Raw genomic sequence first — 17,872 nt, forward strand, 5'->3', positions numbered from 1 at the left:
AAAGACTGTACTCAAAGAATAGTTATCAGTGGTTCTCTGTCAAGCTGGGGATGTATCCCCAACCTAAGTCACTGATGCACTTTTGTGGATTTAGGGTAAAATTTTTAATCTAAGGCAGAATTAATTTGAGGCAGAATATGCTAGACTTCTAATTAACAGTCGTGATGACAGAACATTCCTATTAACAGCAAAGAATATATATTTTATTGATAGTGTGTGTGTGTGCGCACGCATGCGCACATATCCACAGATTAATAGTGCACTGTGATTATGTGATGTTAGTAGCCATCGTAAGTCTGTCTCTCCTGAGAAACCACTTAAAAGATGAGTTGGTTACTGGCTTTAAGCCAGTAACTTTATTTCAGGCTATGTTTTTTTGTAGTGAAAAGTTCCAAATATGTTTCACTTTTACACACAAAAGGTCCATACTTTGCTCATTTGACTCACTAAACTCAACAGGCATGAATTAGGTAAGCAGGATTTGGCCTGAACTACTAATTAGCACAATTAGGAAGAGAACATTACATACGGTCAATACATATCTTCCCATTCTTTTCTGGGAGCACATATTTGGTGGGGTCTGTCTTTGGTGTGCTACTATTTAATATTTCCATGAATGACTTGGATAATAGAGTGAAGAGTATGCTTATAATATATATTTGTGGATGGCACCAAACTAGGAGGGACTGCTAGCACTTTGGAGGGCAGTATTAAAATTCAAAATGACCTTGGTAAATTGGAGAATTGGGCTGAAATCAACAAATGAATTTCAATAAAAGACAACTGCGAAGTACTATACTTAAGAAGGAAAAATCAAATGCACAACTACAAAATGGGCAATAACTGGCTAGGTGATAGTACTGCTGAAAAGCATCTGAGGGTTATGGTGGATCACAAATTGAATATGAGACAACAATGTGGTGCAGTTGCAAAAAGGCTAATATCATTCTGGGGTGTATTAATAGAAGTTTCATATGTAAGACACGGGAGGTAATTTTTCTGCTGTACTTGGCACTGGTGAGGCCCCAGCTAAAGTACAATTCAGGGAACCACATTTTAAGAAGGCTGTGGACAAATTGGAGAGAGTCCTGAGAACAGCAACAAAAATCACCAAAGGTTTAGAAAGCCTGACCTCTGAAGAAAGGTTAAAAAAACTGAGTATATTTAGTCTTGAGAAAAGAAAACAGAGGGGACCTGATAACCGTTTTCAAATATGTTAAGGCTGTTACAAAAAGGGTGGTGACCAAGTTTTCTCCATGTCACTGAAGGTAGGACAAGAAGTAATCAGCTTAATCTGCAGCAAGGAAGATTTAGGTTAAATATTAGGAAAAACTTCCTCACTAGAGGGATAGTTAAGCATAGGAATAGGCTTCCAAGGGAGGTTGTGGACTCTCAGTCATTGTCTAACCTGTTCTTAAAAACTTCCGAACACCTGTCAGGGATGCTGTAGGTATACTTGGTGCTGCTTCAGCGTGAGGGGCTGGACTAGATGACCTCTTCAGGTCTCTTCTAGCCCTATATTTCTAGGATTCTATATAGAGAATAGAATATATATTGTATTTATATCTTGCATTCCTAAATTTTAAATTATAAATTTCACTTTTGCTTTCCATTAAGTCAGATCCTTGGTATCTTGCAAAAGCTCAAATACAACTTTCACTTTAGCCAGATTCTTATACCTCATTTGCAAAATAAGCAAGCCTTTGCATATATTTCACAATCTAACTTTGTAAATTATCTTTTTTTCCCAGTTAGTTAGTTAATATAATTAAGACTTAGGTATGTTCTTTAAGAGTTCCTTAGGCAAAAAACGAATATAATTGGGCAAAAAAGCAGCAGCATTTCCTCTAACAGTCAAGGTAATCCCTTCCCCATCTACTCTTGAATGTTTACTAAAAATAGATTTCTAAAAATTGCTTTTTAGAAATATCAAGGTTGTGGGGAGTAATCCTGGTGCTGAAATTATCCTTAGATATTTCTTTATTAGAGACTTTATATTACATTTCAGTAAGTATGATACTAAAATGGAAATATAAGAAAAGGATTTGGAAGTTAAAGTCACAAAAATGTAGTCACAGCCTGTTTAACAAACTGCACATTTTGTTACTACTCTTGTATTATTTGCTGTTACTTCCTATTTTGTCGGAATAACTTAAGCCTTACCTACAATATTATTAAAAATGATTTTTCCCAAAATGATTCTTTGCCTTCTTGCCACTTCTAAAAGAGGATTTCTGTAATTTTTGGCAATATCAATACCATATTGTGCTATGTGATGTAGAATTGTTAGTAGTTCTTAAAATATATATTCTATAACCATTCCACATTAAATCCTTTCATTGAAATCACTACGAGCTTTGCATGGAGACTGAAAGCAGAATATTGCCTCCTGTTTAGCCTCTTACTTAAAAAAAAAAAAAAAATCTGTTTAAACATTTACACCACAGTCATCTGTGCACTATCTGAATAGTTATTAAAATCATCACCACCACAATATAAAGGCCACATGTGGTCCAGATTCTTTCCTCCTTTCCCTGAGGCAGTTGAGGGATTTTCATTTTCAAGAGTTGATACAATGAAAGCATATATTCTGGCATAAATTAAGTCATATCAGCATTAGAGTATCTTGTTGGATGACTGACTTTTTATTAAGGGTCTGTGTAAAAGTGCCATTTGCATAGTACTAATTTAGAAATTGCATTGCTGCCCATTCAGATTAAGACTACATAAAAGAGAATGGTTTTATTCACAGAGAAATTAATAGTGTTATGTGCATATCATCCATAAGAATACTATAAGGTTCTGTATACGCCCGTTAACATAAAAAACATGCAAACTAAATTTTCACTGAGAATCAAATGGGATTATGTGGAAGGATACAAGGATACATCCTGTGCTAAAATGAGCTGGAATTTGTTTATCTCCATATAAGCATCTTATGTTAGATACTACGTGGCCAACTACCTAGAGAGAGGCTCATGGAAGATCATGCTATAGAATGAAAGCAATTGAGTTCAGTTTCGTATTAAATGCTATTATTGCCTTTTCCTTTAATAAAATTATTGATTAACTACTATTAAGCAGGGAAGTAAGCCACAGTACTTCACCAGCTGCTAGAACGTGATGCTTTATTTAATGTTTATTAAGAGAGAATAGCTAATTGGTCTGTCAGTGAATCTTACTATGCCTGAGGGAGTATATATAAAAGAAGAGCAGGCTTTCATGCTATGTTTATTGTTGATTTAAAACAATACCACAGTGAAGGAATTGGCAAAAAAACAAGTCTGAACACACGTGGGAGGTAAAAGCGGAAGTCCACATTAAATTCACTAAAAACCAAACATTGTAAATGCCAGTTTCACACAGAAGTATCAGACAGGAGCATTCCCCTCCCTCATAAATTTTTTACAAAGCCAAATTTAAAAGCAGTTTCTGAATTATCCTAATTATGCATAAAACTGATTGCACTTTAGGGGTCCCAGAAGATTTGGTAAAGCACCAGCTACATAATGCAAACAAACTTTCCATTACTGGAGACCCAAATATGGCTTTCATTTGCAATATCATATGTAAGAGAAGAATTTGGCTCTCAGGCTTCATTTACAAGTCTAGTCACCTAGAAAATTAAGGGGCAGAATATTATGATCTACTTCTTTTTTGTCTAGAACACAGCTAGTTTTCCAATCACAGTCAAAAGAGAAATTGGACAGTTATTCTCTTTCACAGATTTATTCTCTTTGATCACATCAGTGTCTGGTATTATACTTTGGCTGCTATTTAACTTCTAGGTGCAATTCAAAGTCTTGATTATTGTCTTTGAGTCTCTTCTCCTAAGACCTCCCCCCCAGCAACTGTGATCGAGAAGAGAAATTCAGCTTTTAGTCTCTGCGATTGAATTTCTAGGGCTTGGCGTAGGGTTCTCCCAGCAGCACCTAACCACCTCTGTCCTCCCTCCTTAAAACTCCCATTAGCTGTGACGACTACAAAAAATCTTGACAGTGGCTTGGCAGCTAGTATTCTCAGACCACTGCCTACCATACTGACCTATACCATCTCAACTGGTTTTTCCTGGTGCTCCCCATCTCTGTATCTCCCTGTTGTTTTTTGTATTATATTTAGACCATAAGTTCTTTGGGGCAGGGACTGTCTTTCTGTTATAAGTGTCTATGATGCTACAACAATGGGGTGCCGGTCCATGACTGGGACTTATTGGCACTACGGTAATACAAATAAGAGTGACTTCAACTCTATATCGTGCTCTCAGCAGAAATTCAGAACTATGATCTCATAACTTTAGGGTATGAGGCGAAGTTACCATAGACAATATAGGGGAAGGGATGCAGATCAGTATAAGTAAAGAACACGTCAGAGATCTTCTGACTAATTTGAATGAATTCAAGTCAGCAGGGCATGTTGCTATTCACCCCGAAGAAATTAGCTGAAGAAATCTCAGAGCCACTGACAATATTTGCAAACTCATGGATGACAGGAAAGGAAGACTGGAGAAGGGGTAACAGTGCCCAACTTCTCAAAGGGGGGGGAAAGGAGGAGCAGGGGAACTATAAACCAGTCAGACTGACCTTGATACCTGGGAAACTAATAGAGCAATGTATAAAACATTTAATTTTCAAATACTTGGATGATGAAGAGGGTGATCAATATCAGCCAACATGGATTTACTAAGATTAAATCATGCCAAACCAGCTTGATTTCCTCCTTTGATAAGGTAACAGGTTTAATGGATAGGGGGAATGTAGTGGACATAATATACCTGGACTTTAGCGAGGCTTTTGAAATAGTCCCACATGACAGTCTCATAAGTAAGCTGGAGAAATGCAGGCTTGATAGAACTACCATTAAGTGGATACATAATTGGTTAAACAACTGCAAACAAAGAGTAACTATTAATGGAATGATGTCAGATTGGAAGGAGGTAACTGTTCTGGGTCTGGTGGAAAGTCAGTTGAGGTTGCATAGCAGCTTCTGTACCAGCCTCCTCCCAACTCCCAGTATAAAGAGAGGGACAGGGCATTCCAGCAGTGAGACTGACTGGAGGTGGGGAAAGCAATGGCCAAGTGGAGTTCTACTCTGCCCCACTCAGTCCTCCTCTGGCATAAGGTTACCAGGGCCAGATGCTGCCATGATCGGCTCTCTGCAGAGGTCCCCCGCTCCACTGCATCCAAGCAGATCTCAGATGGAGTGGAGAATCTATTCCTCTAACTTTGTGAGCCTTAATACTGGAGTCTGTATGGGAAGGATGGGCTCAACCTAAACCAAAACAGAACCAGACTGCTGTCACATAAAATTAAAAAGGCCATAGTGGAGTTTTTAAACTAAGGGCTGGGAGAAAGCCAACAAGTGCGGAGGAGCACATGGTTTGGAGAGAAATGTCCCAAAGGGGAGGATCTATTAAAGGGGATACTCTATAATCTAGTAAAGAGGAGAGGACAGAACTTGCTGATGTACAGGTAGGAACTGAAGACAAAATGTCAAATGGAAAAGAGTCCCATTCAATTACATCACATGAAGACTTACAACTAAATACTGACAAATTTTATAAGGGTCTGTATACAAATGCTAGAAGTCCAAGATGGGTGAACTGGTGTGCCTGGTATTACGTGAGGATACCAATATAATAGGCATCACAGGACCTTGGTGGAATGATGATAATCAGTGGGACACAGTAATGCCAGGGTACAAAATATATAGGAATGACAGAGTAGGTCATGCCTGTGGGGGAGTGGCAATATATCTGAAAGAAAGCCAAATCAAATATAGTACAATTCTTAAATGACTCAAAGTGTATCATAATATCTCTATAGATAGAAATTCAATACTTGAACAATAAGAGTTTAGCAGTAGGAATGTATTACCAACCACCTGACCAGGATGGTGACAGTGACTTTGGAGATTAGAGAGACTACATAAAGAAAATCCAATAATAATGGGGGATTTCAACTATCCCCCATATTGACTGGGTACATGTAACCTCAGGACACAATGCAGAGATAACATTTCTTGACAACATTCTTGACTGCTTCTTGGAGCAGTTGGTCTTGGAACCCACAAGGGGGGAGGCAATTCTTGATTTAGTCCTAAGTGGTGCACAGGTTCTGGTCCAAGAAGTGAATATAGTTGAACCACTCAGTAATAGCAACCATAATGTAATTAAACTTAACATCTTTGTAGGGAGGACAATGCCAAAGAAACCCACTACGGTAGCATTCAACGTCAAAAAGGGGAACTACATAAAAATGAGTAAGCTAGCTTAATGGAAATTATAAGGAACTATCACGAGAGTGAAATGGAAGCTGCAGGGAAACCATAGAGGTTCAAACTAAAAGTACACCCCAAATCAAAAACACAATAAGAGGACCAAAAAATGCCATCATGGCTAAATAATAAAGTAAAAGAGGCAGTCAGAGACAAAAAGACATTAAAAATTGGAAGTTAAATCCTAAGGAAAATAGGAAAGAGCATAAACTCTGGCAAGTAAAGTGTAAAAGTATAATTAGGCAGACCAAAAAAAGAATTTGAAAAGCAACTAGCAAAAGACACAAAAACAAACCGCAACAACAAACAGTGCTTTGGGGAGGGCCCCGCGGGCCGGTGCAATTGTCTGGCGTGATTGGTCCTGGAAGTGATGGGTCAGTCCCGGAAGTCACTTCCACCCTGGGCCCTGCACCCTCAGAGGGACGGCCCTGAGTGGAGCCACCAGACAATTGTAGTGCTGAAGAAGACAGAGCATTTGTGGAGGAACTAAATGAATTCTTTGCATTAGTCTTCATGGCTGAGGATATGAGGGAGATTCCCACACCTAAGCCATTCTTTTTAGATGACAAATCTGAGGAACTATCCCACACTGAAAGAGCAGCAAAGAGTCCTGTGGCACTTTATAGACTAACAGACGTATAGGAGCATGAGCTTTCGTGGGTGAATACCCACTTCTTCGGATGCATGTAGTGGAAATTTCCAGGGGCAGGTATAAATATGCAAGCAAGAGTGAGTAAGGCTAGAGATAACAAAGTTAGTTCAATCAGGGAGGATGAGGCCCTCTTCCCTTGGTGTTCACACCTCAACTGCTAGAAAAGGGCCTCATCCTCCCTGATTGAACTAAACTTTGTTATCTCTAGCCTTACTCACTCTTGCTTGCATATTTATACCTGCCCTTGGAAATTTCCACTACATGCATCCGAAGAAGTGGGTATTCACCCACGAAAGCTCATGCTCCTATACGTCTGTTAGTCTATAAAGTGCCACAGGACTCTTTGCTGCTTTTACAGATCCAGACTAACACGGCTACCCCTTTGATACTATCCCACACTGAGGTGTTGATAGAGGAGGTTTTGGAACAAATTGATAAATTAAACAGTAATAAGTCAGCAAGACTGGATGGTATTCACCCAAGAGTTTTGAAGGAACTTAAATATGAAAATGCAGAACAACTAACTGTGTTATGTAACTATCACTTAAGTCAGCCTGAGTACCAGATGACTGGAGAATAGCTAATGTAACGCCAATTTTTTAAAAAGGCTCCAGAGACAACCCTGGCAATTACAGGTCGATGAGGCTAATTTCAGCGCCAGGCAAATTGGTAGAAACTATAGTAAAGAAGAGAATGATCAAATACATAAGATGAACACAATATGCTGGGGGAAGAGTCAACATGAGGTTTGAGGTTGTCAACAAACATGTGGACAAGGGTGATCCAATTGATATACTGTCTTGGACTTTCAGAAAGCCTTTGTCAAAGTCCCTCACCAAAGGTTCTTAAGCAAAAGTAAGCAGTCATGGGATAAGAGGGAAGGTCTTTTCATAGATCAGTAACTGGTTAAAAGATAGGAAGCCAAGACTATGAATAAATGGTCAGATTTCACAATGGAGAGAGGTAAATAGCGGAGTCCCCCAAGGATCTGTACTGGAACCTGTGTTGCTCAAGATATTCATAAATTATCTGGAAAAGGGTAAACAGTGAGGTGACAAAGTTTGCAGAAAATACAAAATTACTCAAAATAGTTTAATCCAAATCAGACTGCGAAGACTTACACAGGGATCTCACAAAACTGGGTGACTGCGCAACAAAATGGCAGATATAATTCAAAGTTTATAAATGCAACTTAATACACATTGTAAAACATAATGCCAACTATACATACAAAATGTTGAGGTCTAAATTAGTTGTTACCACTCAAGAAAGAAATCTTGGAGTCATTGAGGATAGTTCTCTGAAAACATCCACTCAATGTATAGCAGCAGTCAAAAAAGCGAACAGAATGTTAGGAACCATTAGAAAAGGGACAGCTAATAAGACAGAAAATATCATAAGGCAACTATATAAATTGATGGTACACCCACACCGTGAATACTGCATGCAGTTCTTGTCAACCCATCTCAAAAAACATATATTTGAATTGGAAAAAGTACAGGGAAGGACATAAAAATAATTAAGGGTATGGAAAACCTTCCATATGAAGTGAGATTTAAGAGACTGGGACTCTTCAGCTTAAAAAAAGAGACAGCTGAGGAAGGGTATGACAGAAGTCTATAAAATCATGAATAGTGTGGGGAAAGTAAGTGTTATTTCTGCAGGGTGTAGCCCGAAGATATTATGTCAAGCACTCAACGGTCCAAGGTCAGCTGCAACCAGACTGACCGGAAGGGGCGCAGGCGGTTGAGGAAAGAGCAGGGGGGTGGATCCTGGGAAGTGACTGGAGTGCCATCCCTGAGCACATCCTCAAAATGACTGCTTCTGGCTTCCTTGGCTTCTGGAAGAACCAGGCTGGGCAGAGGAATGGGCAGACAAAGGGTGATGCTGTTTAAATCCTTTGTCTCTGTTCTTCTTCATGTAGGAGCTGGACCGGGGGACACCCCAGGACCTTGACGGAGGTGGGGTGGACGGAATGGCTTTCTAGATAGCTGAGGGGTGTGTAGGCCCAAGGAACGGAGGGTGCCATGGGAGTTTTTAAGGCCGTGGAGCTGTGCATCAGTCAACTCTGAAAAGAGCCCTGCTCCCTCAAATAGAAGGTCCAAAGGACTGTAACCAAGAGCTGCGCTTCATGACCACTGCAGAGGCAACAACCCTGACCGCCGAGTCTGTAGCGTCCCAGGCCATCTAGAGAGCACCTCTTGCCACCGCTTTGCCCTCTTCCACCAAGGCGGCGAACTCCTGGGCTCAGTCCTGTGGGAGGCCTCCTTGAACTTGCTGATGGAGTCCCACAGGTTGAAGTTGTACTTGCCTGGCAGGGCCTGATGGCTAGACACCCAAAATTGAAGGCTGGCTGTCGAATAAATTTTCCTGCCAAACAAGTCCAGCCTCTTGGTGTCTTTATGTTTGGGTGTGCCACTCACCTGACCCTGCCTGGCCCTTTCGTTGATGGTGGACCTGACGAGGGACCCTGCTGGAGGATGGGTGTACAGGTACTCAAATCCCTTTGTGGGCACATAGTACTTCTTTCCTGCCTTCTTGGAGGTAGGCGGAATGGAAGAGGGGGTCTGCCACATAAACTTGGCAATTTTAAGGACCCCTGGGTGGATGGGCAATGCAACCTGGGCCAGGGTGGAGGAGGGTATGACATTAAAGAGGTCGGACTCCTCTGCTAACTCCTAAACCTCCAAGTTCAGGTTGGCAGCCATCCTTTTGAGCAGGGTCTGATGCTCCTTGAAGTTTTCGGGGAGGCTACTCGTTTGCAAGAGGCCCACCACCGCTTCATCCAGAGATGACGACGAAGACTGCACAGCAGAAGGAGGGACGGCTTCCCCTTGCTCATCCAGGACGTCGGGGACCGCTGTGTTGCCCCGTGTCGGATTCGACACCGTGCTCCAACACAGGTGCCAGCTGTGCTGGGGGCAGCTTGACGGATGCAGCCTGGGAGGAACAGTGGGAGTATGGGACCAGCATAACAGGTACAGCTCTTTATATTCCTTTCATAGAAACTGTAATGGCTAAAAGGTCTTCCAAGATATTATGCTATAGATATTTAGTAAGACTATCACCAACCTCTGCTCTCTTGGGAGACAACGAGATGGGCCAGCGACCAACAAGAAAAGAAAAGGGGCCTTCCCATAGTTTAAGTGCAAAAATTAATAGATAATAAATACAGAGCACTTATACACCCTTTTATATATTTAAACTGCTGAACAAACATTAACAAGGTAGGTTAGCATGAGCTTTATTTTCTGAATGCGGAAACTGAAGTGGAGAGGAGAAGCTACTTCCACATAGCAAGACAATATTGGAGAAAGCATTAGAACACTAGAGCGTCTCATCCCCAACCATGATGCAGCTTCACAGTGAATCAGAAACCAGACAATTAATACATATTATGTATTATTTGTCTGATTTCTGAGGCTAATGTGTCTGCCCAGCAGTCTCCTTTGCTGGTAGTTTGTTTCCCAAATTATAGCCTAAAAAGAACTTTTCATTGTCAAAAACTGGAATTTATAGAGAATATACAGGCAGAATCCCTTGCTTAAACAGTGACATTCAGTGTATCACTATAGAAAACATACTGTTTGTACTCACTGGTATTTTATTGTATTTGACTCCATAGGAATAAAATGGTTGTTGAAGCAGCAAGTATCATATTAGAGCTATTTGCATTGTATTTGTGAAATGCACCAATATGAAAACTATTCACTTCCATCATGGCTGCTAGCAACATGTAATGCCGTGCCGTGGGTGGTTCGAAGCATCTGCTACAAAGAGTGCAAGAGTTGGTGAGCAGTGACAATTTATACTCCCATTGATTTTATAGCAGGAAGAGAGAAGGAGAGAGGCGGAAACAAGCCATTTCACTCAAGATGGAAGCATGAAGAAAATTAGAATCAACATGTCTTGATGAAAATTGTTGGGATATTCAATTAAGGAAAAACAACAAGAGATGGTCCAGCTAAATTATAACTATACATTGCTCAATCTTGGCAAAGCACACCACAATAGAAGTGTTATGGTATGTGAAAGCAACTTAGGACAGAAGTACCAAAGTCTGTAACTAGAGACAATATTCTTCCTCCAAAAGGCAAAGTGCAGCCTTTAAAGCATCTGTAGTGACCAGTGATCACAGTACTTTCCTTAACAACCCTTTACAAACTGAGGTCCCAACACTCCTCCTCTTCATGGGTCCTCATTTTATTCCCTCATTTTATTAATCTTGAATTCCAGCCTTCTATGGGGGTAAGGGTACTCCTCTTTCCCACAATAGATCCGCAAATATGGTCACAGCAACTAATCAACACCACCCTTCCCCCATAAGGGAAAATAAATGTAATTTATTGGGATCTCAACACATTTCTGCCCATGCTTGTGATGACAGCTGGGCACTACTAAAGGCATGGCATTCTAAATCGGAAAAAAAATCTGTTGCATTAGCTATCGTTGTAATCACACTATTAATCACATTGTTTTGAGAGGCTATTGGTCTTTCCAACTGCTTATCATTTGAACAATAAGGACACAGTTCTCTATAGCAACTGATTCACATTTTTCTTTGGTAATTTTTACGGTTTTCCAATTGGATTTTTTAAATGAGGAATGTAGGGGTCCTGAATTATATATTGTTTCTCCAAATTTGATACATATATTCTGCTTTGTTGTGAGACAATCTACTGTACCTCTAGATAAAAGCAAGATAATAAACACTCCAAAGCTGCATTTAGTCTAAGTGGGTCATTTCTAATGAGCAAGCATGACATTTACATGTAGCAAGCAGATTGATCAGAGTGCTGAAAAACAGAATATGGCATCAACTCAGGAAATATGCATCTACATGGAGTTTAGGTTATCTGATTTTCTTACCTCCAAAATGCCCCTCTCAGGCATTGATCTCCAGATCAATTTAGATTAAACAGTACCTGTGATTTAGATGTGGCAAATCTTTGCCAGCATTACCTTTGCACTTGCAAAAAATGCCCTCATTTCAATACATCTAGATAAAATCCAGCATGGACAGAACAGAAAGAGAACACAGCTGCAGTGATCATACACTCTGCTCCTTAGAGAAAAGGACTTTACAAACAGTATATTTTCCTGAGCTACAACTTGATATACTGTACAAGCAATAACAATCTAGAGGTTTACCTTTAAAAAACAGTAATACGCCCAGCAACAATCAGCTACATACAACTTTGGCCAGAGATTTTAAAATAGGAATACCATGACCATGCTGTGTATTTATTTTTTCTAACAAAAACTGAACTGCACTGTGCAAAAACAAAAAGCTAACTGAATATATACACTGCAAAATTTACAACCAATCCCTTGATAGATACTATAGCAAGGCTGCTTCCACAGATACCTAAAGAGAAATGGACGGGGGTGGGGAGTGAAAGAAATATAGACACCTCCCAAATATATACAAAATATACTCCAGGTCTTTGTTCAGTCTGGACACTCATTCAAAGGTGTAAATAATGGTTACATTGTTAGATTTCTAACTCCAACTAGCTCCAAATATTGTGTGAGTGGCTCTCTCATAGTTCACAGTGGGCTCCCTTGACCCAGCTAGACAAGCGTGAAAACATGAAATAAATGAAGGTTAACAAAGGACTGATCTGGGAAACAGTTCACGTTAAAAGCTTGCAGTGTTACTACTATGCATATAGGACTCTGCATTTGAATTCCGTAAGTCTTAAATATTCACAATCACAATATTAATTCCAGGCATTACTTCAAGAAGCCAAACGGAAAGAAAAATCTTTCCCATCTGCTACACCAGGATATTCACTAGCCTTATAGGCATGCACCTAAAGCAAATAAGGAAACTGTGAAATAATATCATATTTGTAAACGGAAAACTATTTATCACAATACCTTTTTGTGTTTGTCCCTCTTCCATATTCTCTTCCATGGCTACCTTTCTTCACTACAAACTGCTACACAGAATTAATCAAAAGCTTCAATTAGATGTTGGAAAAAGTGTGGGGTGCTTTTTTCCTGGGAAGCTCCAACAGCAGAGGCTTAGGCAAGTCCTCAGAGCTTAGCTAAGGCGCTCTCTCTCTCTCTCTCTCTCTCTCTCTCCTTGTTTGCTTGGAGACAGGCTGTCAAGTGTAATTTCATTCAAATTGCTCTTCCGTGAAGATTATCAATTTTTCTTCTCAAAGCTGCCCATTGTTTATCACTGTAAACAGGTATTCAAATGAATAGCCAGTGAATTTTGGGGGGAAATTTGGTCTTGGTCCCAGTGGCAGTGACACTGTAATTCATAAGCCTCGCTTTGCATATAAAATTGGGAAAAGAAATTGAGGTTTGTATTGAAATCTGCGTTTTAAATTGGAAACAGGCTGCACTGAGAACAGATGGAGGGGTGTCCTCCTAACATGAAGCAGACCACCAACCCATAATTCCCCCTATTTGCTACCAAAGTGGGAAAGCCCAGATGCCTGTGGGTTCTTTATGCTGCAGTAGTTGTCTCACTCTTGGTCACATACGGTACATTACTAATATTCTCCTTCATTTTCTCTCTCTCTCTCTCTCTCTCTCATATATATATTATATATCTATACTATTTGGGTAGAATTAGTATTAGAAATACATAATATTGTACTTATTCTATAATGTATTCTGACAGGCTGCAAGAGGACTTGTTTAAAAGAGGAATACATCTTTGTAGTTTAAGGTGTTTTTTTTTTCCAAGTATATAAATAAAAAAGCAGAAAGTATGAAATAGAGAATATTACTGACAGCCCACCAAATCCTCGATTTAAGGTAAATTATCTCTCACAATGCCACAAAGTACTCAGATATGAATTTAAGATAAGACAGTGAGATGTTTAAATAAATTTTCTATCATTTTTTTTTCCTGCTGTATAGCATGCAAAATTATCAGTAGGCTGTAGTACCTTATTAAAAGATGGAACCTTTTCAAGATGGTGAAGCTTAAAACCAAACCAAAAACCCACACACACACATTACACAATGTTTGTCATGGATTGTTCGAGGAAAAACACAGGTTCCATACATTGTGGGGGCACTTACTTGTTTGGGGAGCTGTGCAGTCTGATTTGAAATGCAAATTGGACACTGCAGTCTGTCAATAAATTAGTATTTTTGTACTCTGGCCTGTTGAGTGGCATAGCATCATCTTAAGAGTTTGAATACTTCCTAGAAGAACAAGAAAAAAAAAAAAACACGCAATGTGTGTTGTTGCGGGTTTTTTTTTTTTTTTTTTTTTTTTAAAGCTCTTTCACATTCCTCTTTCCCTATCCTCCTAGAAAAACGTGACTAATTCTCATCATGAATAAAAAATTTCAAGGCTTAAAATGGATAAACACAAAAGCAAAACTGTTTTTAATGTGACATTATTTCACAAACATCTCACCAGCTCGCTCTATGTTTAAAATTGTTTTAAGGTCTGGTAAACATTTTGTATACTATTTTGTTCATAACGGTTCACGTCAACAGAAATTTCATAAATGATTTGTACATTCAGATAGATCGCTACCTGACCGTTCTGTTTTTAAAATGCACCTATCTAGTGCTTTGGTTGCATGCACACCTCTTATATGGAATAAATAAAGACTAATTTCCAACAGATTCAGTCTTCCCAGACCTCCTAGATATTTTTCAAATGAAAATCTCTCAAAACCACCACTTAGCTGCTCATCTATCTAAGATGGCTTCAGCATCATAGTATGCAAGGATCTTGCCTCCCCTAGAAAACCTGGGAAAACAAATGAGCTTTCAGCATGACCTAAAAGTCCACAAATTTGGATTTTGTTGAATTGCATCATAAAATGCATGGCACAGCTGAACATTCCTTATTGAGAACACCCTCCTCTAGACCCCCATCATTAAACCAGGGGAGTGTTAGCTTAAGCATCTGAGAGGAACTGAACTACCATGGCATCATAAGGGGAGATGTGAGGTGAGAAGACCTACCAGAGCCCACTAGGGAGAGCATATCTCCTCCCCAAGACAGCAGTACTATGGTTACTACCAGACCTCTCTGAGAACCCCACTAACAAAGGCGACATCAGCTGATTTGTGCATATCCTCCCGAAAGTCTCAGCACATGTCACATGGCTACTCAGCACAGCTAACGAGCCCCTTTATGCTATATCCAGGAGATGGCCATCTCTTGGATTTTGTAGCTTCTCTGAGTAGGGAACACACATAAGGAAGTAGGGGTACCAGATGCTGGCTCTTATCTAGTGGCAGAGGATGTATACGGATTACTTCTACTCTTTGTGGGGCCCTTTGCACAACACAAAGAAAAGGGACTTGTGGAAGTGTTTGGTTTCAGAAAGGTAGAACTCATCAGACATACAGAGAATGGGACCGGACCTCAAGTCTTGCCTTAGGTTTGTGGCAGAAACTCAACAGTGAGACCTCCTAAGTAAGGTGAATGGATGAGACCAAATTGGGAGCAAGTCCACAGAACAAACCTTCTCTATGTGATATTTCATTTTCCACAAGCCAGGGTTGTGAGTTCAGACTCTGGGATGAAAATTGCTTTTCATAACAGGAGAGAGCATGGACTGGTGAAGATAGGACCAAATAAGTCTGAATCGAGAGCAAGTGAGAACTATATTTAACTAAAAGGGATAGAGACACACTAAACAAGAGTCGTAGACAAAGAAACTGCCCTAAGGAGGCTAGCTACAGGAGAGGAGGGGTGAACCCCACTGGGAATCCTCCTGTGGACTCAAGAGAGCTGAGGACAGAGGTCTGGACCCTAACGGAGCTAGCACAGAGACTCTCTGAACCCCATTTTTGTCTGGGCTTATTTTAAGCCATGAGGATACATTTTCAGCCTCATAACTACATACATGAAATTATAACCTATAACATTACTGTAACAACAATGCTCAGTGCATCATGAGCCTTCCGAAGACACCTGACATGACAAACTTTGCATTGGATACGACACAATCATTTTACAAGGATGAACATGGGGTACTGGGTGTCCCCCCGAGGTACAGAGCATCACATCAAGTCACTTCTTGGCTGAAGACTTCCCACTAGAGATAGCATTCATCCAGATGGAGGCCTTTCTGGCTCAGCACAATGTCTGGTCACATGCAGGGCCTTGACAGACCCCAGGATTTTCTCTGCCTAGTAGAAGACATCATTAGATTTTGGAAGAGAATACTCCAAGTTCAGCCTTGATGATTCGGGTAGGCCATCATGGGGGCATTGTTGGACCTGGTTAGGATGTGGCTCTCAAGTCCCCCATAGCCAATCTACTGGCCGCTCAAAACAAGGGAGGTCAAGCTTTTGTTCTTGAGGAGATGATGCCTCGACTGACTGAACTGTGACTGCTCCATCCATATTGATGCACTGGGAGTCCAGAAGCAAGGTTCGCTTTATAGCATGACGCCTGGCCAGCTCCCAACTGAGGTGTGATTTTTGTGGTTGAAAGAAAGGAATTAGGTCCTCTATGTTCTCCTCTATTGAGGAAAAGAAGAAAAACAGATGCTGGAAAGGCAAAGAATGAATTCAAGCCTGGGACCAGGTTCTAACAGAGCAATATGCTGCTATGCACAAACAGATAGGCACTAAGTCACTGAAGTGGACAAGTTCAAGTAGGGTCTCTAGTTTGAGGATTATGTCAGGGGTGGTAAAGACTGTCTGTCCACCATTATCTTTATTACAACAGTGTCTGTGAGAGAGTAAGAGAACTCTTCTCCCAATTCACTACCAAGCTGAGCTGCCAGAATCTCAAATGCAGGGGACTGGGCCAGACTGGGAGTTATTCAGATCCCTTTCTTCCTGAAGGATGCTTCAACGACCACGATTATGTTCAAGACAGTCCTTGGGGCTGATCAATACTAAACGAAAGAACACGGTGTTAAACTGAAAGTGCAGGTGTCCTGCAGAGAATCTGAGGAACCTCTGGTTGGTTTATATTATAGAATATGACGGTAAGCCTCCTTCAGATCAACGGTGCCAAACAGTCACACAGACCTATGGCTATTAGCACTAAGTGAAGAGACTCCATTCTGAAGATCTGACATGCTGATTCAGCACACTAAACACATCCTGCACCAGCTAAAGTTTCAGAAGTCTTGAACTATAGCTCCATGTAGAACATACTGCAGTGCAAAGTTATGGGTGTTGTGGGCCAGGATGTAGGTGGCCTGGCCTAGTAGTCAGAGCAAGAGTCAGGTCTAGTGGGCAGAGCACACATCCAGAAAGCAGGGGGAAGCCAAGGGTCAGCACCAAAGTCAACTGCTTAATTACCAGAGCCAGGGGTCAAACCAGAGTCAGAATTAGGAATCGAAGCTGTTGGTCACAGCCGAGGTCAGATACTAAATGCCAGAGCCAGTGTTAGAAGTTGGAGGCCAGGGTCACAGACAGGACTGCTAACTGATGGTGGAAGTGAAGTAAAGGCAGGAACTGGAGAAGAGGCAACGATCAAGCACCGAGAAGGAGCATAGTGGGAACAGGAGCAAAGGCAGGGAGGAGGCAGGAGCAGAGCAGGAATCAGGAACAGGGTTCAGTTCAAGAAGCAGGTACAAGCAGGGTCAAATGCAGCCGCAACAGGAAATCACCTTCCTGCTCAGACAACTTCCTGTGCCTCATTCTGGCTTAAATAACGTGGTTGGACCAATTGGTGGAGCCCGGGTGATCCTCTAATCAAGGATTCCATGGGTGTTACCTTGGCTGAGATTGTCATCCTACTAGCTTCTCAGCTCACCATGTTTCAGCAAACATTGGATGGAGGCCAGGATGCGGCAGCTGGTCTGGGAGCTCCCAGACCTGGCTTCAAGACTTGGTATATTCACAATGGGTCACTGAGGAACGGCTCTCATTAGAGAGAGAAGATTGTAACCTTCTGGCCAAGTGTAAATGACAGAATGCTATGCAGGCATTTGAAAGAAGATGCAAGTCCCAAAAAACACCCAGTTTACAAATCAGAGTAATTAAAAAGGT

General features: G+C 40.8%; 1 protein-coding gene across 2 annotated transcripts in view; it reads right to left on the reverse strand.

Moving 5' to 3' along the window:
- Positions 1-17,872, reverse strand: part of GPM6A (glycoprotein M6A) — a 353,254-nt gene that overhangs the window by 212,278 nt on the left and 123,104 nt on the right. Inside the window, exon 1 of one of the 2 annotated variants that reach the window (XM_024194649.3) lies at positions 12,809-12,913. The exons of the other annotated variant lie outside the window; for it this stretch is intronic. Within the exon in view, the coding sequence (XP_024050417.1) occupies positions 12,809-12,845 (37 nt within the window). The 5' untranslated portion in view covers positions 12,846-12,913. Of the gene's footprint in view, positions 1-12,808; positions 12,914-17,872 lie in introns of those variants that run through there. 2 annotated transcript variants of the gene reach the window in all.

Source organism: Terrapene carolina, unplaced genomic scaffold (assembly GCF_002925995.2).
Source record: "Terrapene carolina triunguis isolate 2854851 unplaced genomic scaffold, T_m_triunguis-2.0 Scaffold66, whole genome shotgun sequence".
NCBI lineage: Eukaryota > Metazoa > Chordata > Testudines > Emydidae > Terrapene > Terrapene triunguis.